This window comes from Ursus arctos, unplaced genomic scaffold, assembly GCF_023065955.2.
Source record: "Ursus arctos isolate Adak ecotype North America unplaced genomic scaffold, UrsArc2.0 scaffold_33, whole genome shotgun sequence".
NCBI lineage: Eukaryota > Metazoa > Chordata > Mammalia > Carnivora > Ursidae > Ursus > Ursus arctos.
The window spans coordinates 3,911,038-3,931,876 of record NW_026623019.1 but is presented as its reverse complement, the minus strand read 5'-3'; the positions used below and the strand labels follow the sequence as shown (position 1 = coordinate 3,931,876).

General features: G+C 38.6%; 1 protein-coding gene and 1 non-coding gene across 2 annotated transcripts in view; both read right to left on the bottom strand.

Moving 5' to 3' along the window:
* Nucleotides 1-20,839, bottom strand: part of LOC113270143 (serine/threonine-protein kinase MRCK alpha-like) — a 47,962-nt gene that overhangs the window by 9,902 nt on the left and 17,221 nt on the right. Inside the window, 5 exon segments of the mRNA XM_026519217.4 lie at nt 1,075-1,214; nt 1,885-2,021; nt 3,185-3,290; nt 5,592-5,675; nt 18,845-18,955. Coding sequence (XP_026375002.2) covers nt 1,075-1,214; nt 1,885-2,021; nt 3,185-3,290; nt 5,592-5,675; nt 18,845-18,955 — 578 coding nt within the window.
* LOC113270263 (small nucleolar RNA U3) lies at nt 10,600-10,811 on the bottom strand. Its single transcript, XR_003321766.1, has one exon. It is a non-coding gene; the product is annotated as a small nucleolar RNA U3 (small nucleolar RNA).

The window sequence follows — 20,839 nt, the reverse complement described above, 5'->3', positions numbered from 1 at the left end:
CCAAAAATTAAGAGGGAAAAGAGTACTTTCTAACTCATTCTGAGGCCATTGTTACTCTCACCAAAACCAGGCAAAAATATCTAATAAAAGAAAACTATAGACCAGTATTCTATATTAATACAGATGGAAAAATCCTTAATAAATTCCAGCAAATCCAATCCAGCAGCATGTAAAAAGGGTATTCCTTATTTTCCCACATCATAACCAAGTGGGACTTATCCCAGGAATGTAAGCTAGGTTCTATATTTAAAAAATCAATCAATGTAATACACCATGTTAATAAAGGGGGGGGAACCATATGATCCCCTCAATAGACACAGCAAAAGCATTTATCAAAATCCAACACCCTTTCCCGATAAAAACACTTAAACTAGAAATGGAAGGGAATTTCCTCAACCTGAAAAAGAGCATAAGCCATAAAAAGTAATGAAATATGGATACAGGCGACATGGAGGAAGCTTGGAAACAGTATGCTCAGTGAAGGAAGCTAATGGCAAGCCTCACATATGATTCCATTTATATGAAATAACCAGAGTGGGTAAATCCATAGAGACAGAAACAGGTTCGTGGCTGCCAGGGGCTTGGGGCAAGGGAGAAGGTAGAATGACTGCTAATGCAGATATGGTTTCTTTTTGGCATGACAAAAATGTTCTAAAATTAGATTGTGGTGATGGTTGTACAACCTTGTGAACATATTAAAAACCAGTGAATTGCACACTTTAAAATGGTGACATTTATGGTGTGTGAATTACATCTCACTACGAAGAGTGTCTGGTTTTGAGATGATATTTCTTCTCTTGCCGGACACACACACGCACACACACACACACACAAGAAGATAACTTTTGAGTAAAAAACTCTTAAAATATCACACTGAATTATAATCCATGCCTTAGGGATGGTGATGCAAACTTAGGCAAAAAACTTCTACTTTGACATTTACATGGCAATGGAGAAAATTAGGAACTTTAACATAAAGTTAAATTTTAATGACAACACTATTTAAAGAAAATATCAGAAGCTATTTTTATTCCCATTTTTTTTAATAAAAAAATTCTCTCTTTCAAAGCTTACCTCATGTCAATCACTTGACTCACGACAACATTGGGTTTTGAGTCTTTTTCTTCATCCATATTATACAGGAAGAGCTTGAAGTCACACACTATAGCCAGTGCTCTCTGCCATCCTTTCTTCACCCCTGCTTTCTTTGGGATCTTCAGTTTTGATTTAAAAAACAAGAATAACAACAAAAACAATCTGAGCTGAAACATCAAATACTATCCAATTATTACATATAAAATTAAAATAATAAACATGTTATAAATCTCTCACTTTTCTTATTAAAGATGTGGAACAGAACTGTGTATAACATACTTGAAATTTTAAAAAAACAAGGAAATTCCCGTGAAGACTGAATATCTCGGGAGAAAATACGATTGACACCATTTCGATTAACACTAGCAATTTATTCAAATAATTTCTTTGTCTCTGGTAACACTAAATTCAAATTTGGTAACACCATGCCTGAAATTCAACTCAGATTTTAAATATTTCTCAAAAAGGTTATTTTACTTGTAGTCTCAAAATCTGTCATTGCTGACTGGAATTCAAAGTTCCATCATTAGTTTTCAACATTTGTTCATCACAGGGTAAGGCTTGAACAGAAAACTTTGCAACATTTCAAAATATCCTACCGGGGACAGCTAAATTTGTTCTCAAACTATCTTCTCAAGGTGGAACAAGTACGTTCATTTGCATATAATTTGTATTGTATAATCTGTTATATCCTTTTTTTTTTTTTTTTTTTACAAATGTGCTCACGGAGTGCGAGGTGATTAATAAACTTATCAAGAGTTCATCTAAACCCCAAATAATGACACTTACCCAGACATGGCCTTCATAGGCTGTTCCCATGCCTTCCTGTGCGTCTGGACAGAGGGCACCTTTCTTCTGTTGAGAAGGCACTGGACAAGCTCTTGGAGCTTTTTCTACACAGGTGGTGTGACATGAGAACCCACATGCTTTTTGAAGGGAATAAAGAGACATCATACCAATAGATGCATAATACCAGGCTCAGCGGAGACCCAGCCGCACTGAAGGCAGGAGACACTCCTGAGTACTCAGCTCAAAGCCTGCTCCGAGGCCCTGGAAGGATATGCCAAGTGCCTAATTCCCCGTTTTAAATCCTGTTTTGTTTCATGCACTAGGTTGCGTTTGTGGTTAAGGTGGCTTCAGCCGTGGCAGTGCGGAGGGCAGGAAAGTTGTCCCGCTCAGTGTGGTGTCCTGGAGTGAGCACTGGACAGGACTGGCTGAGGGAACCCACGGGCACAGAGTCTGTTCCCTAGATGTTTTCCTCATTCCTTGTCTGAGGGCACAGTGATCCACTGTTTGATATTTCCAGAAGCACATTGCTCCCTTAAAATAATATTTACCGCAATAAATTAAATGAGTCGGATAAAGCCATTACAGCTCACGCCAGCATTCCGTTTCCCTGCCGCACTAGCTAGAGAATTTCGTCCTCATGCTGTGCCAGTGCTACAGAGAACAAAGATCTAAATACGTGTTCTCAATAGACGCGGCCCTGCCTGCAGACCACACAGCAGGACTTCCAGGGACAGCATTCACGGACTGAAAAGGCTGGAGTCACGCAGTGCCAGGGTCCCCCCCAAACATTCCCAATGGCCATGGGTCCAGTCTTTCCAATATGAAACAGACTCAGAGATTTTTAGCAAAGGGATCGCTTTACTGCCACGCTTCTGCAATTCGAAGATAACAAAATTTTTGCTTAATAACGTATTGCAATGGACTGAATGTGTCCCCCCAAAATTCGTATGTTGACATCGTACCCCTCAATGTGGTGGTATTAGGAGGTGCTGAGGAACTGAGGGTGAGCCCTCACGAATGGGATGAATGCTCTTGTGAGAGAGGTGCCCAAAAGTTCCCTGACCCCTTCGCCCTAGGAGGGTACAAGCAGACGTCAGCAGTCTGCCCCCCTGAAGGGAGCTCTCACCAGAACCGGACCACGCTGGCACCCTCATCTCGGACTTCTGGCCTGTGAGCAATACACTGTCGGTTTATAAGCCACGCGGGGTGTGTGTTTGCCGCGGCAGCCCCTGCGGACTAGGGCGCGAGAGTATAGAGATGCTGGCCCCGGCCCCCCGCACCTCTCTTCCCCGGGTCTTACCGTCACAGGCACAGCCTTGTCTTATCAAACCCACCATCAGAGACGTGCACTGGTGACACTTGGTGGGGGCAGTGAAGGACGTGAGGAAAAACCGGTGGCTCTTGCTCTGCAAGACAGAGAGACCAACCAAGCACTGAAGGCGACATAATGGTGAAGAGGTGATTCTGGTCACAGATCCTTGCCCCAAATATCATTTTATGTACCAAGAAAAGCAGCTTCCCCACTTTCTCACCAGAATGGAAGATTGTTGTCCCTTCATTACTTCATAATTAGGAAATGTTGAGCAAGAGATCCCCCCAAAACTACCAAGAATAGGAAGAGGAGGAGGAGGAGAGTTATTTCATTGGTGATCACATATTCATTAATACAGTTTGGAACCAAATAAATCAAGCCTGGCTTTTATTTGGGCCAATATATCCTGAACCTTGCAAAGATGCTTTCTCGACTGACAGATCCTTCAAATGATTCCTTATCAGCCGGTGGAGTGAGAATTGCCTTTGTGTATATGTTTTATTGATAAAGGATAAGCAAAAAATAACCCGGTTTTTATACCTTCTTTGGAAGGAAAGAATAATTTCAAAATTCCCTCTCTGGCAAATCGTGTGTTTTATTTTCTACTATCAATAAAAAAATAATCATGAATTGGAAGGTCCAGTGAAGCAGGCAGTGTCACTCTCTGGGACAGGGCATCCTGAAATTTCTAACTGAAGCCCCGACAAAGAAAGCTGCAAATGCTGGCACAGAATTGGCAACAAATCAGTCACCCACCGAGGATTATCCATTTCATGATCTTCAAGGGCCTCTTTGCCCTCAAAATTACTGTTATCATAAATTAGCAATATGTAAATCCTAACAAACTCTGGCTTCTCCAAACACTAGTCGGCAGCTTTGCTCTCCTTCTTTGTATATCTCTCTCCTCGTCGTAAGGTGGACAGTAGGGCAGAGTCTACAATCCCTGCCGTGGGCACTGTGTGTGGACGGGGCTCCCTGCTCCCTATTCAGGACTTCAGTTTGCCTGTTTACAGAGCTGTACATCACCCTCGCCTCCCACGGGACCTGATGCCTCCAATCCCTGAGTCCTTCTAGGCTTCTAAGGGACCGACTGTCTTGTGACTCTTCGGCAGGCCCTCCCCGTCACTGGGCGTGCAGATTTCTCAACTCCGGCTAATCTCACCCTGACTTTCATCTTCCAACTTTATGCCGACTTATTTGCCTGAACTTTTTTCTCCCTTTATTGGCTCTCATTAGAAAGCAGAGATGTATGCCTTCTTTAATATACTGTGATTAACCACAAGACCCCAGGGAAAAAAAGGGAGGAAAACAGGAAAGAAGAAAATAAAATACTTTTGATATTCTAATTGATATTGCCTCATAATACATTAATTTGGACAAAACGCTCGTGTTTATTTTATTCTTAGTTTTCTTTAACATACATTTTTGTTGATCTTGGCATATAAATATCTTCTATTTCTTTTCTAGGTGTTCATTATATAACAGAGATAACCCGTGTTACCTTAGATTTACCTTATGTTCAAATTACCTTGTTAATTTTAGTAGTTTATTTTTTTTTTAAACCAGAGTCTCTTAGGTGTTGTGGCAAACAATCATATCAATCTTATGAAAGACTTTTATATTCCGATGTTTATTCCAGTCATTTTTTTTTCATTTTTATTGTATTTCCTAGAAACTGCTGAATACTAATGGTGATATGGGGTAATTCGATACTGTTTCTGGTTTTAATTGAAAAGATTTAGTGTTTCATCATTTATGATAGTATTTGCTATCAGGTTTGGGAAAACAGGTTTATTGTATTTATGAATTTTCTTTTTATTGCTATTTGTTACAGCCTCTGGTTACTTATTGCTAATAAAGAGGAATGCTTTGAATATTTTGGTCATTTTTAATTATTTGTTAAACAGGCAGTACATTGATTCAAAAAACAAACACTTTTTCTCCTCCAAAATTACAAGACTTTCTAGTACATTTCTAGTACTTACGTGATTTCAGTTTTACATTTGAATTACGACTGAATTTAGAATTTATCTGGGAGTAAGTTATAAGATACAGGATGTGGATCCCTTGAGCGGATTTCAGGGCAAAGCTCAGTTAATTAGCTTACCATCATCTATAATTTCTAAATGAGACTTGACAGACACAGCAAAACCCATTTAATAGAAAAGACATTCCCCTGAAATTGTCACTAAATGTTTTACCCCTGTGTTGGCTGTATGCAAATCTTAAGAAGATTTTCATAGTTGAATTTTCTGTTGTGTTAATTTTTAAATTCGATTGGAGGTTTGATGAATGTAACTGCAAAATATTTTGGTAAATGCCAAGACAGTAACAGCAAAACCAATTTATTCCCATTTTGACAGGACACCACTAAGCTTATAATTAAATCAAGTACCTTTGTTGGAAAGAGGGTACTACCATGATATTCCTTTCTCTGTATTGTTGGTGTGTGAACCGGTAGGTGAGCAGAATCCACAATCTGAATCAAGGAAATGAAAATAAACAAGGGCAGGTTACATATATCTCCAAAATTATAAGAATTAAATAATTCCTCAAGTGAGGCAAAAGAATTATACTTGTTAATAGACAAAAACATAGAAAAATTAAAATCCTTACAGTAGCGAAAAGATATTTTAAGTAATTTCGATATATCCTTCACTTTCTACAAACAATATATATATATATTTTGTACAATTTATTGCAAGTTGGCTATTTTAAAATAATATGTCATAGCATGTAGACTACATTAAAAGAATACTTATCATAAGTATATTTGAAAGGGACTTTTAATAAGTAGATATCTGATCAGAATCTTCAAAAGACTTTTGGAAATACCTGTTTTAGAAGTGTAAGTGGGGATTTTATGGCTGTACATATATAGAAATATATTAAAATCAATTACAGAGAGTTCAGCAAGATTTTGTGAATACTAACGATCTATCTAAAAATATTCTTAGGTAATCTAGATCACCTTTATGTAGTTAGGCTTCAACAACTATATAAAATTTTGCTGCCTATATGATATAAAACATTTCTTTCCTGGGAACTCATAGAAGATATTTCTTGAAATGGGAAGAACTGGATGCTTGTGGGTGTTACTGGGGAGTACAGCTTAGTTGTAAGGAAGATGTTAAAAGGTTAAGCAGAATATGTAAGTATACAGACTTGAAGGATGTCCCTCCTTTCAGGATGGCAGATACCATGGAGAAAACATACAAGTTTGGTAGTAAATGCAGGAGACTCAGGACATTTGCCAAAAATACTTTAAAAAGTTGATGATGTTTCACTATGCTAATTACTATGTATTGCATTAAATAGACTTTTTCATATGAATTTATAAAAACGAACATGATAAAGATTCCCTCTTAAAAATCTTAGATACATGTATCGATGAATTACCCTTGTTTTAGTTTTCTTTTGTTTAAAAAGAGACTGTCTTCAGTCTAAAGAAGAGATACCACATCATACCAGTTGATGCAAAAGCATTTGACAGATTCAACATCCATTCATGGTAAAACTCTCACCAGACTAAGAATAGGAAGGACTTCCTTAATCTGATAAAAGGCACCTAAAAAAAGCAAAAGCAAGCATTACCACTCAGGATGAAAAATCGAATGCTTTCACCTAAGAATGAAAATAAGGCAAGAGTGACTACTACCACCACTTTTATTCAACATCGAGCTGAAAATCCTAGCCAGTGTGCCAGGCAGAACTGGAAAAGATAGGTATACACGTTAGGAAGAAAACAAACTGTCCTATTTGCAGATGACATGATTGTATGAAAATTCCAAGGAATGTCAAAGGAAAAAAATCTTGAACTACTAAGTTTGGTAACATCATAATGACACGAGGTTAACACAAAATTAATCATATTTCTGTATAACACCAATAAATAATTGGAAACTGATTTTTTTTACTAAGACAATTTTTCAGAACAGTTTAAGATTCACAGAAAAATTGAGGGGAGAGTACAGAGATTTCCCACATATTCCCTGCCCCCTCACATGCATAGCTTCCCCAATTATCAGCATCCCCCACCAGAATTAGAATCAATGGAATACTGACACATCATAATCATTCAAAATCTATGGTTTGCATTAGGGCTCACTCTTGGTGTTGTACATTCTGTTGATTTGGACAAATGTATAGGTATGTATCCACCAATATGGTATCATACAGACTATTTCCACAGCTGAAAATCCTCGTTCTTCACCTATTCATCCCTTTCCCCCAAACCATGAAACCACTGATCTTTTCACTATACCTGTGGTTTTGCCTTTTTCAAATGTCATATGGTTGGAATCGTACAGTATGTAGCCTTTTCAGATTAGCTCTTTTACTTCTTAATAATTTAAGGTCTCCTCATGTCTTTTCATGGCTTAATAATTCATTTCTTTTTAGTAGTGAGTAGTGTTCCATTGTCTGGACGTGCCATTTATCCATTCACCTGCTGAAGGACATCTTGATTGCTTTCAAGTTGTGGCATTTATGAATAAAGCTGCTATAAGCATCCATGTACATAATTCAATATGGAGATCAGTTTTTGTTTTATTTCGGTAAATATGAAGGAGTGCAGTTGCAGAATAGTATGGTAAGAGTATGTTAGATTTGTAAGAAACTGCCAGACTGTCTTCCAAAGTGGCTGTACCATTTTGCACTCTCAGTAGCAATGATGTGAGTTGCTGTTGCTGTACTGGCTTTTGGTGGTGTCAGTGTTCCAGATTTTGGCCATTCTGACAGTGTGTAGTGGTATCTCATTGTTTTAATTTGCACTTCTCTGATGATGAATGATAGGAAAAGTCTTTTCATATGCTTATTTGTAACCCATGTATCTTTGTTGAAGTACCTATTTAGGTCTTAGGCTCATTTTTAATTGAATTGTTTGGTTTTTTTATTGTTGAGTTTTAAGAGTTCCTTGTATATTTTGGATAGCAGTTTAAATTTGCCTTTTGCAAATATTTCCTCCCAATCCGTCGATTGTCTTTGCCTTCTCTTGACCTTGTCTTTTACAGAGGAGTTTTTAATTTTAATGGAGTCCAGCTTATCTTTTGGTATTGTATCTAAAAAGTCATTGCCAAACTCAAGGTCATTTAGATTTTCTCCTATGATATCTTCAATGAGTTTTATAGTTTTGTATTTGACATTTAGATCTGTGATCCATTTTGAGTTAATTTTTGTGAAGCGTGTGAGGTCTGTGTGGGTGTGTGCATGTCCTGTTGTTCTATTGCTGTTTGTTGAAAGAATGTCTCTGCTCCATTGCTTTGCTTTTGCTCTTTTGTCAGGGATCAGTTGATTATATTTATGTGGGTCTATTTCTGGGCTTTCTGTTCTGTCTTATTGATCTGTTTGTCTATTCTTCTACCAATACCACGCTGTCTTAATTATTGCAGCTTTATAGTAAGTGTTGACATGGGGTTGACATTGGGTAGCATCAGTCCTCCAACTTTGTTGTTCCCCTTCAATATTATGTTGGTTATTCTTGGTCTTTTGTCTCTCTGTATAAACTATAAAATCAATTTTTCAACATTGCCAGAATTTTGACTGGGATTGCATTGAATCTATAGGAAACTGATTTTTTAAGTACTAATGAAGTACTATTTATAGTACCTCTAAAATTTAAATATATATATAAATAAATAAATATATATATATTTATATATGTAAATAAGCCTAACAAAACATGCACAGGATCTGTTGACTGACAACTAGCAAGCACTGATGACAGAAATTAAAGCAGCCCTAAATACATGGAATGACATATCATGTTCATGAACTGGAAGATGCCATATAGTTAGTATATTAATTCTCATTAAAGTAATCTGTTCATTTAATGCAATACCAATCAAACTCCCAGAAGGAGTTTTTGTAGATATAGATGAGTAGATTCTAATTTTTATATGGAATCAAAGAAACTAGAATGCCAAAAGCGTTTTTTAAAAACTTGTAAAAAGTCTCAGTAATGAAATAGAAGATACAAAGAAGAACCAGTGGAATATGAGACTGTAAAAAAATGCAGTAATCACTATTAAAGATTCAATGGATGGCCCAATAAAAGAATGAAGAAGACAGATGAAAGAATTCATGAACTTGTAGAACAATGAAAATTACCCTATATGAACATCAGAGAGAAAATAGACAGGAAAATGGGACTATGACAAAAGATCTAACATCAGAGTCCCAGAAGGAGAGTATAAAGAGTGAGGCTGAGATAGTACTCAGAGAAATAATGTCTGAAAATTTCCTAAGTTTGGCTAAAGACATAGACAATAGATTCAAGAAGGGGACTGAATTCCGAATAGGATAAACCCAAAGAAATACATGCAAGACACAATGTAGTAAAACTTCTGGAAACTAAAGGCAAAAAATTACATTAAATTTAAAAATAATAATAATGAAAGCAGCCAGAGAGAAACAACATATTAAATTCACATTGCTAAATCAAAGAAGCTAATCTAAAAAAGCTGTATGATTCTAACTATATGACAGTGGAAAAAGCAAAACTATGAAGATAGTAGAAAGATCAGTGGTTTCCAGGATTGCAGGAGGAGGAAGGAAGGCAAGAGTAGGCGGAGCACAGGAATTGTTAAGACGGTGAAACTGCACTTTTCTGATACCATGGTGATAGATACATGTCATTACCCATTTGCCATTTATCCAGTTGTACCTTTGTAAAATGTATAATCCAAAATGTGAACCTTAACGATAGACTTCAGTTAATAATAATGGCCCACAACTGTAACAAATGTACCACACTAATGTAAGTTGTTAATAGTGGAAGAAACTGGGGCAGGGGGTTGCTGAGTAATGGTGAGACAGGTAAGTAAGAACTTGGTATTTGCCACTACATTTTTCTGTGAATGTAAAACCACCACCAAATAAAGTCCATTAATTTTTTCTAAAGATTTTATTTTTAAGAGGCGCCTGGGTGGCTCAGTCAGTTAAGCATCGCCTTCGGCTCAGGTCATGATCCCAGGGTCCCACATTGGGCTCCTTGCTCAGCGGGGAGCCTGCTTCTCTCTCTCCCTCTGCCCCTCCCCCTGCTTGTGCTCGCTCTCTCTCTCTCTGTCAAATAAATAAATAAAATATTTTTTAAAAAGATTTTATTTTTAAGTAATCTCTACACCCAGTGTGCGGCTTGAACCTGCAACCCTGAGATCAAGAGTTATATGCTCTAATGACTGTGCCAGCCAGGTGTCCCTAAAGCCCACTAATTTTTTAAGTGATTTTTAAATCAAAACATTCTCAAAAACTCTAAGAGAACTTGTCTGCAGTATACCTAGGATAGCTACAGTAAGTTCTCTACACAGAAAGGAGATGAAGGAATCAAAATGAAGGAAGAACATGGAAGGAGTGAAAATATGGGTAAATAGGATAGTTGGTTTTGTTTTTTGCTTTTTTTAGAAACCACTCAACAGGTGTCCCTTCCCTCTTACTCCGCAAAGGAGGAGAAAAACGATCATCAATAGCAAAGGGCAGCTGGAGAAACAACATACGGAGCCGCTTCACCCTCAGGAAGGGACACTGTGTTTCCTTCTTGTGGTTTCGGGTACTCTACACATTCAGAGAAACTTCTCTAGTAACAGACTATAGAAATGATCTCTGAAAGTATAGTCTTGCTGGATTTTCCAAATTATGTTAGATGGTTGAAGCAAACATTATAACACTAATATCCCTCAGTGCATAGAGAGAAATAGGTAACACAATTATATTACAAACAGGGAAGAGTAAAATGATGTAAAGGGAGGTGAAGTTGCCACACTTCATTTGATCAGATAACATGTTGTTGACACAATATAGTAGTAAATTATGTATCCATAATGAAATCTCTTAAATGAAATGGACCAATTTCTCCAAAAGTACAAACAACTACAACTCACCCAATATGAAATAAGTAATTTGAGTAGCCTGATAACTATTAAAGAAACCAAATTTGTAATTTAAAAACTCCCAAAAAGAAATCTCCAGAATAGGGGCGCCTGGATGGCACAGCGGTTAAGCGTCTGCCTTCGGGTCAGGGCGTGATCCCAGCGTTATGGGATCGAGCCCCACGTCAGGCTCCTCCACTATGAGCCTGCTTCTTCCTCTCCCACTCCCCCTGCTTGTGTTCCCTCTCTCGCTGGCGGTCTCTATCTCTGTCGAATAAATAAATAAAATCTTTAAAAAAAAAAAAAAAGAAATCTCCAGAATAGCTTTATTGGAAAATTATAGCAACTGTTTAAAAAATTATTATCAGGGGCGCCTGGGTGGCACAGCGGTTAAGCGTCTGCCTTCGGCTCAGGGCATGATCCCGGTGTTACGGGATCGAGCCCCCCACATCAGGCTCCTCTGCTATGAGCCTGCTTCTTCCTCTCCCACTCCCCCTGCTTGTGTTCCCTCTCTCGCTGGCTGTCTCTATCTCTGTCAAATAAATAAATAAAATCTTTAAAAAAAATTATTATCAATAACTCCCCATAATGTTTTCCACAAAAGAGAATACTTCCCAACATATTTTAGGAAGCCAGTATTACTATGACAGCAAAACCAGACAAGCACAGCACACACACATATATACTACTGACCAACATTCTGGATTAATGTGGATACAAAAGTCTTAACTGTATATTAGCAAACAGAATTCCACAATATATACAAAGCATATACATTATGAGGGTTGTATTTATTTCAGGAAAGTAAATGTGATCCAATATTTGAAAATCAATCAATGTTACCAATCATATTAATAGGCTAATGAACAAAAAATCATGATATAATACATTAACGCAGAAGAAGCATTTGACAAAACTTAACATCCATTTGTGATAAAAAAAAAAAAAGAGCATCTGCAAAAACCCGACAGCTACCATCATAATTAATGGTGAAAGATCGAATTGATTTCCCTTAATGTGAGTACAAGAGATGTCCATTCTTATCAGAGAGCAGTGGAAGATCTAGCCAGGGCAGTAGGGCAAGAAAAGGAAATAAAAGTCATACAGATTAAGAAGGAAGGAACAAAGCTATACCCATTTTCAGATGACATGATCATAGAAAATTCCAAGGAATCTATACACACACGCAAACAAAAACGTCCTAGAAATTAATGAATTTAGCAAGTTCTCAAGTTACAAGGTCAACATACAAAAATCAATACTCAACAATACTAGCAACAATACATGTAAATTGAAGTTTAAAGTATAGTACCATCTACAATTGCTAAAAAAAAAACCGACAAAAAAACAAAAAAAAAACACCTTAGATATAAATCTTACAAAACACATCCAAGACTTGTGTGCTCAAAACCACAAAATGCTGTTGAGAAAAGTCCAAGAAGATCTGAATAAGTGGAGAGGCATATTGAGTTCATGAATTGGAAGACTCAACATAGGAAAGATGCCAATTCGCTCTAGATTAAATACAGGTTTAATGCCAGTTCTTTGAAAATACTGGTACTATAAGGCTTTGTTATAGATATAAACTATATTATTCTAAAATTTACGTGGAAAGAGGATATATGAATATTCACAGATGACATGATCATATATGAAGAAAGAAAAGCTCCATTTGTAATAGCATGGAAAGGAAAAAAAAAATGCTTAGGAATAAACTTAACCATGGAGGCAAACAACTTGTACACTGCAAACTACAAAACACTGGTGAAGAAATCCAGAGGACATCAATAAATGGAATATCCCATATTCATGTATTAGAAGAATTAATATTGTTAAATGTCCATATTACCCAAAACGATCCACAGATTCAGTGCAATTCTTATCAAAATCTCAGAGATATTTTTGCAGAAATAGGAAAATTTACCCGAAAATGCATATAGACTCTCAAGGGATCCAAGTAGCCCAAACAGTACTGAAAAGAAGAACAGGGTTGGGGGTCTCACACTTAGAAAGTTAAGTGTGGTACTGACATCCAGACAGTCATACGCACCAGTGGAATGCCCAGAAATTAACCCTCACTTATATGATAAACAGATTTTCAACAAGGGTGCCAAGACCATTCAGTACAAAAAGGATGGTACAGATGGGGTTGGGAAAACTAGACAGCTGCATGTGAAAGAATGAAACTGGACCACTTTCTTACAGCATACACAAAAATAAACTCAAGATGGATTAAAGACCTAAATGTGAGAACTGAAACCATAAAAATCCTAGAAGAAAAATACAGACAGTAATCTCTTGGACATCACACTTTGCAACATATTGGTGGACATGTCTCCTTAGGGAAGAGAAACAAAGCAAGCATAAACTATTGGGACTACACCAAAATTTAAAAAAAAAAACAAAACTTGCACAACAAAAGTAACTATCAACAAAATGAAAAGGCAACATAGTGAATGGGAGGAGATATTTGCAAATGCTATCTCCAGTAAGGGTTAATATCCAAAATATATAAAGAACTCATGCAACTCAACACCAAAAACCAAATAATCTGATTTTAGAATGGGCAGAGGACCTGAATAGACATTTTTTCCAAAGAAGGCATGCAGATGGCCAACAGACACATGGAAAGATGCTCAACAGCACTCATCCATCAGGGACATGCAAGTCAAAACCACAATGAGATACCACCTCACACCTGTCAGAATGACTATTATCAAAAAGACGAGAAATTATTGTGGACAAGCATATGGAGAGAAGGGGCCCTGATCGGCCGTTGGTGGGAATGCAAACTGGAGCAGCCACTGTGGAAAATAATATGGAGTTTTCTCCAGAATTTAAAAATAGAAATACCATATGATCCAGTAATTCCATTGCTGGGTATTTACCCAAAGAAAACAAGAACACTGATTTGAAAAGGTATATGCACTTCTATGCTTATTGCAGCATTATTTACGATAGCCAAGATATGGAAGCAACACAAGTGTCAATCAATACATGAACGGATAAAGAAGATGTGAATATGTATATATATAACAAATTATTATTCAGACATAAAAAATGAGATCTTTGTCATTTGCAGCAACATGGATAGACCTAAAGAGTAGTTAGTGAAATAAGACCGAGACAAATACGATATGATTTCACTTATATGTGGAATCTAAAAAATAAAACAAATGAACAAACAAAAAAACCAGAAATGGACTAATAAATACAGAGAACAAACTGGTGGTTGCCAGAGGGGAGACGAGTGGTGGGATGGATGAAATGGGTGAAGGGGATCAAGAAATACAAACTTCCAGTTATACACAACTAATGAATCATCGAACACTACATCAAAAGCTAATGATGTACTGTATGTTAAATTTAAATTTTAAGAAAGTAATAAAAATAAAAAATAAAAACTTCCAGTTATAAATAACTCATGGAAATGAAAAATACCACATAGGGAATATAGTCAGTAATTTTGTAATAATGTATGGTGACTACATTTATGGCTGTGAGCATTGAGTAATGTATAGAATTGTTGGATCACTATGTTGTACACCTGAAACTAATATAACATTGTATGCCAACAATACTTCAATAATAAAAAAAAAGAAAAAACAAGGTACATATCTTAATTTAAAAATACTTGCTAAAAAGTGCCATCATCTGAGTTTTCAGGAAGTCATAGTCACTGATCACAGATCACATAACAAATATAATAATAATGAAAAAGTTGAAGTATTGCAAGAATTATCAATATGTGACACAGAGACAAGAAATCAACAAATGCTATTGGAAAAAGGGCACCAAGAGACTTGCTTGCCACGGTGTTGCCACAAACCTTCAATTTGTAAAAGATAGTATCTGTGAAGTGCAGTGCAGCAAAGCACAGGAAAAGGAGGTTTACCTGTACAAATTACCAGGGAAATAATAGACTAGTCAATGAATGGGATTGGACAATTATCATGCTAGCAAAAATTGATTTGTATTTCCTAGCAAGCAAAGATCGAATTTCCCAAATGTGAAAAACAAAATCGTAAACCTTTTTGGAACTTTTGGGATAGCAGGATATGATAGAAATGGATTTCTCAGAAAACACTCAAAAAGTACAAGCAATAAAAGAAAGGACTGATGAATTTTATGGTGTTAGAATTAAAAACCTCTGCGTGACAAAAAGAAAGCAATAGTTAGATACCACTTTATAGCCATCAGAATTACAAATTTCAAATGTCTGGTGGCAGTTAGTGTTGACATGGCTATAAGGAAATGAGAATTTTTACATGTTGCTAAGTAAAAGTGGAAGTTGATTCTCAAAAACTCTCTGGTCCAGGCAGAAGAGTGTGCACATGCAGGGCCTGGAGTGTGGATGAAGAGCCCACGTGGGGTGAGGACAGGCTATCTGCAGAGATGGGAAAGACTGGTCACAGAAGGAAGTTAGAAATGTGGAAAGAGACAAAACTGGAATGAACCCTATGATGTTGGATTGGAATTAGTTATTTATGTGTGCACGAACTCAGTGTTCTTAGGTAGGTAGGTAGATTGATTGATTTTGGGTCACCTGGATGACTGAGTCAGTTAAGTGGCCAACTCCTGATTTCAGCTCCCGTCGTGATCTCGGGGATAACGAGATCGATCCCCTAGTAGGGCTCTGTGTTCAGCAGGGAGTCTGCTTGGGATTCTTTCTCTCCCTCTCCCTCTGCCTCCCCCCACTTGTGCTCACTCACGTATGTACACGCGCTCTTTATCTCTTTAAATAAATCTTAAAAAGAAAAAAAAGATTTCTACATTTAGACTGATGTACAAATTTTCTCTAGTAAAAGGGCCTGGAATAGTGATACTCCAATCGCAATGGGCACACCTAACACTCAGAGCAAGACTTCCAAAGACCGTTCTCCACTAAAAGCAATCCGTGTTCCTTGGAGAAGTGGCTGAATGTAGGGCTGGGCCAATACCTTCTAGATGAGCTGATGCATCGTGTTCTGCCAGATAGAAAGAAGGTGCTCAATGAATGATGAAGGCACGTCAAAAGGACACAGTACCAAAGGGCTCACACAGAGCACGTCTGCGACCATATGAACACCAGAATAAACAATGATGCTAAGGGATTGTAAGCCATTGAATAAAATAAGAAACCATGAGTCCATACAGATATAAATAAACGGGAAGTTTGGTGAGCAATAGGGTACTTAAATGCTTTCAAAGTACCTCTCTACAAAATGCTTATCAATTACAAAGGAAAAGAGAGGCCTGAAAACTCCCACCTTAGTGCAGTTGTCAAAGCAAACATCCCGCCTGGTAGGACAGTGAAAAAAACCACAACATCACTTCTCGGATATTCTGGCCAGCAATGCATAACCTGCATAAAGCCATGAGGAAACTTCTTTTGATTTTTCAAACGAGGAGCGTTCAACTCGACTCTGGCCTCTGGCTTTTGAGTCAAGGTCACAAAATCAAACAAAGACTAAGAAATGGTTGCAGATGGGAGGAGACAAAGAGAGATGACAAGCACACGCAAAGCAGGATTTTAAACAGGACCCTTTTGCTGTGATGGGAGCCACGGGGACAAGCGGTGAAACCTGAGTGGGGCCTCGGGGTCAGGAATGCATCATGATGAGGCTCCGTGGTTGTACTGTGGGTGTATATATATGTAGGAGTATTTTTTTAACTTTTTAATTTTTTATTTAAATTCAATTAATTAACATACAGTGTATTATTCGTTTCAGAGGTAGAGGTCAGTGATTCATCAGTCTTATATAACACCCTGTGCTCATTCCATCACGTGCCCTCCTAATGCCCAGTTACCCCATCCCCCCAACTCCTCCCCTCCAGCCACCCTCAGTTTGTTTCCTATGATTAAGAGTCTCTTATGGTATGTGTAGGAGAATATTCTTAATTGTAAGAAATACACGCTGAAGTGTTAGAGGTGATAGAAAATCAGATGGCAGCCTTCAGTAGTCTAGTAAAAATAAATCATATTGTACCTGCAAAGTTTCCATAAAATGTATAACTATTTCCCCAAAATTAAAGCACTCTATTGCCAAAAATTTACATTGAAAATATGCATATATGTGAAAATAACTAACAACTCTCCCGTATGTATAGAGACCCCCAGTGGATGCCTGAAACCACAGATAGTACCAAACCCTCTATATATAAACTGTATTTTTCCTATTCATACATATCTATGAAAAAGTTGACTTTATAAATAGGGAACAGTAAGAGATTAACAACAATAACTAATGACAAAATTGAACAATTTTAACAATATACTGTAATAAAAGTTATGTGAATGTAGTCTCTCTCTCTCTCTCTCCACCAAAACATCTTGTCCTGTGCTCACCCTTCTTCTTGTGATGATGTGAGATGATAAAATGCCTGCATGATGAGATGAAGCGAGGTGAATGCTGTAGGCACTGTGACCTGGTGTCAGGGGACTACTGACCTTCTGAGCACGGGTCAGGTGGAGGGTCATCTGCTTCTGGACCCTGGTTGACTGCAGATGACTGAAACAGTGGATTGGGGGGGAGGGGACCACCGTAGAAACAGCAGGTACCCGGCAGTCTCGTTATAATGGAGAAACTGTGGTAGTGAGAAATGGAGTCGTCCCAGATGTGCCTCAAAAGGAGCACTGTCCTGTGAATCTAAGTGTACCAATACACTGGAACACCACACCGTAGTCGGAATGAATGACGCGTCTCAGCATGGCTAGTTGTGCAGTGGTGGGGAGACTGTGTGAGCGTTTCAAGCCAGCTCAGCAGTCCCCACACTTGAAGGACACATGCACGCGACGTAGAGTGCAAGAAGGCGGCGGGAAGAATGCCCACGTCGGCCGGTGTCCGCTAACCTCCCAGGAGGGAGGACAGTGCGGTTCATGTGTGCGGTGCTTGCCATTTCATCTTAATTCCTTTTATCTGACACATAAATGGCCCTGTTTTGCTAAATTTGTGAGCTGTGGGTACATTAGTAGCTATATGGATTCGTGATAGATCTATGATGGAAATACTTCATTATTAAACTTTTAAAACAGTAAGATAAAATTGTTACTAAAATTAAGATAAAATTGTTATCAAAATTGCAGAGGCTCTGCGCAGAATTTGCAGATAATGTCTGGCCTGGCCACAAGGGCCTCCGAAACTTTTCCAACTAAACTACACATTCCCCTTGCAAGTTGCGGCCCAGCCCCCGGATTCCTAGGCCAGCAGGAAAGAATCCCTGCCCAGATTAGTAGGGGTGAAGGAGATGCTGAGCAGGAGGGGAGTGGCATTTCTGAGCAGGAAGCGTGCGAGCTGAGAGACACCAGACCCTTGGACCTCTGGAGGGAATGTTTTCTTTTGCAGAGACTCACAGTCTCTGATTAACATGAAGGAAGGGCCAATGAAGCATTGTTTTGCGTACCATTGTATAGAAATAAAAAATATCTCAAATTTTAATAAGCATTGTCGCAAATGTTTATAGCTTACTAATTATACATAACCCCAAACTTGATGTGATAATATTTAAGTCCCTGCTCTATCCTGACTCCTGAATGTTCACAGTAGACACAGTCATGAAGCCTGTTCTTCAAGAACCCGTGGAAGCTTTGTCATTTGTTACTGACTTTCGGGAATAGTGTTCTCATGTGAGTTTCAAATCTTCCAGTGTTATCAGTTAACCTTAATACCCTTTAAGGGACTGTGCCAAGCAAGCAGTGTATTTGATTAGAGAGAAACGCCTCTCTCTTTCTCAGTGGGGTTCGTTCTCCCTTTGTTTTGTTACACGGGAAGAGTTTGGGAGCAGAGCTACCCCAGGGAGGCACCTTAACTGGGTCGGCTTCGTCGCCACTGTGTGAGGACGGAGATGTGGACCCAGAACTGATGTAAAACTGGATCTTGAGGTTCTGCTCAAATATGTTCTCAACAGGATCTGTCTAGAAAAAAAAAATCAGAAGCTCGTTGTTTAGAATTCACAGTTCTTAATGTCAGTCGTGAAGATTACAATCTTTCTCAACAACAGACTATAATTTGAGTATTTTTGTTAGCGGTATTTCAACATGAGAGGCTGCTGAGAGGAGCATTCTGCTCCCACCGCAGCACGAGCACTGCTCCGCACGCACACACGCATCCTTCCGTTCCACTGCTGAGCGCGGGCGCAGGGCGCCGGCGGCTCTGTCCGTGACGCGTCTGCCTTCGGCTCAGGTCATGATCGCGGGGTCCTGGGATGGAGCCCCAGGTCGGACCCTGCCCCTCCTCCTCCCTCAGCCCCTCCCCTGCTCATGCTTGTTCTCTCTCTCAAATAAATAAGTAAAATATTTTTAAAAATGAAAGGGAGCGAGGGAGGGAAGAAAGAGAAAGAAAGAAAGAAAAAGAAAGGAAGAAAGAAAGAAAGAAAGAAAGAGAAAGAAGAAAAAGAAAGAAAAGAAAAGAAAAGAAAGAAAAGAGCAAGTGCTAAGATGTCAAAAGAAAGGTGGATTCCACTCAGAGTAGGTAATAGAGAAATGAGCCAGAAACTAAAGAGAGGAATTCTGTCTGCGGGGTCCCTAATGAAGGTATGCCAATTTGGCGTATTGGTTATTTTGAATTAAAGTTACTTGAAAAACAGTGCAAGAAGGACACTCTGGCCCTCCTTTGTCTTCCTAAAAGCTGGCGATAAATCTCCGCTGGGAAAGGTGCCCTCCCTGTACCAGGAGGAGGGAAGACATCCTTATCACAGAGATGGGATATCTGGGACCAGGAAGGCTGTATAAACAAACCTTGTTTAACTAGCCCGTATCTTCCTATTTACTTCTGCATTCACTGCCCACTGCCCCAACCCCTTTATCATGTCAAGTCTCCGTATAGGATTGGTCTAAAAGGTCTAAGAGCTTCCTGCTCTGGCCACTGCTTCTCTTAGGGAGACTCTCATGTACAAGTCAACATTCAGTTGAAATTTGTGTGTTTTTCTCTTGTTAATCTCTTATGTCAGTTTAATTCTCAGGACCAGCCAGAGACCCAGAGACAGAGGAGGGGAGAATTGTTCCTCCCCTATGCTGCGTTAGGCAGTAGGCGAGAGTGCAGGAAACTAGTCAGCCTCATGACATGCTGCAAAGACAAACCCCTGCTTCCTTAACAGCACAGAAACACTGGCACTCAGGACCAACACCCTTTACGTTAATAAGGAATTTTTAAAATCGAGTTTGGAAGATCATATAATACGTAATTTAGTCATTTCCAAAGTTATAAAATGTCTTAAAATGCAGAGACAGCTGCAGGATTTCTGTGTAGGAGAGGATGGGTCCGAAGACAAGGGGGAGCTTTCTTGGGGTTGGGTGCTCACAGTGTTTTGTAGGATACTAGAGAAGAAAAACAGTGTTTTGCTATTTTCGTACACTTAGTATTTGATGTTTTTAAAAAGAAACAATATACTCGAAATAGAGTCACTTATGTTAAGCTCCCCCAAGGCTTCACACGTAATCTAAGTGCTGTTTCAGCCTCTCCCAGCGGTGGAATTGTAAGCCAGTCAGTCTGGCATTCCCTCATCACACTGTTGATGCCCTTCCTGCTAAGAGAAGGTGACCTCCCTGACACGACCCTGTCTTTCTTTTGCTAATAAAGTCCTTGCACCACCTGTTTCTGCCTATGCAGTCCCTCCGTTGTGTATTACTCCTCGGGCTCCCTTCTGTTTGTTACATGAGATGCAGTCTGATTCGTAAATTGTTGAATGAAGCCAATTAGACCTTTAAATTTACTCAGTTGAATTTCCGTTGTTTGATAATACACATAAAATTACGCCTGTGGTGATTGTGGTGGTGATGGCAGCTGTAACTGGGGACTTA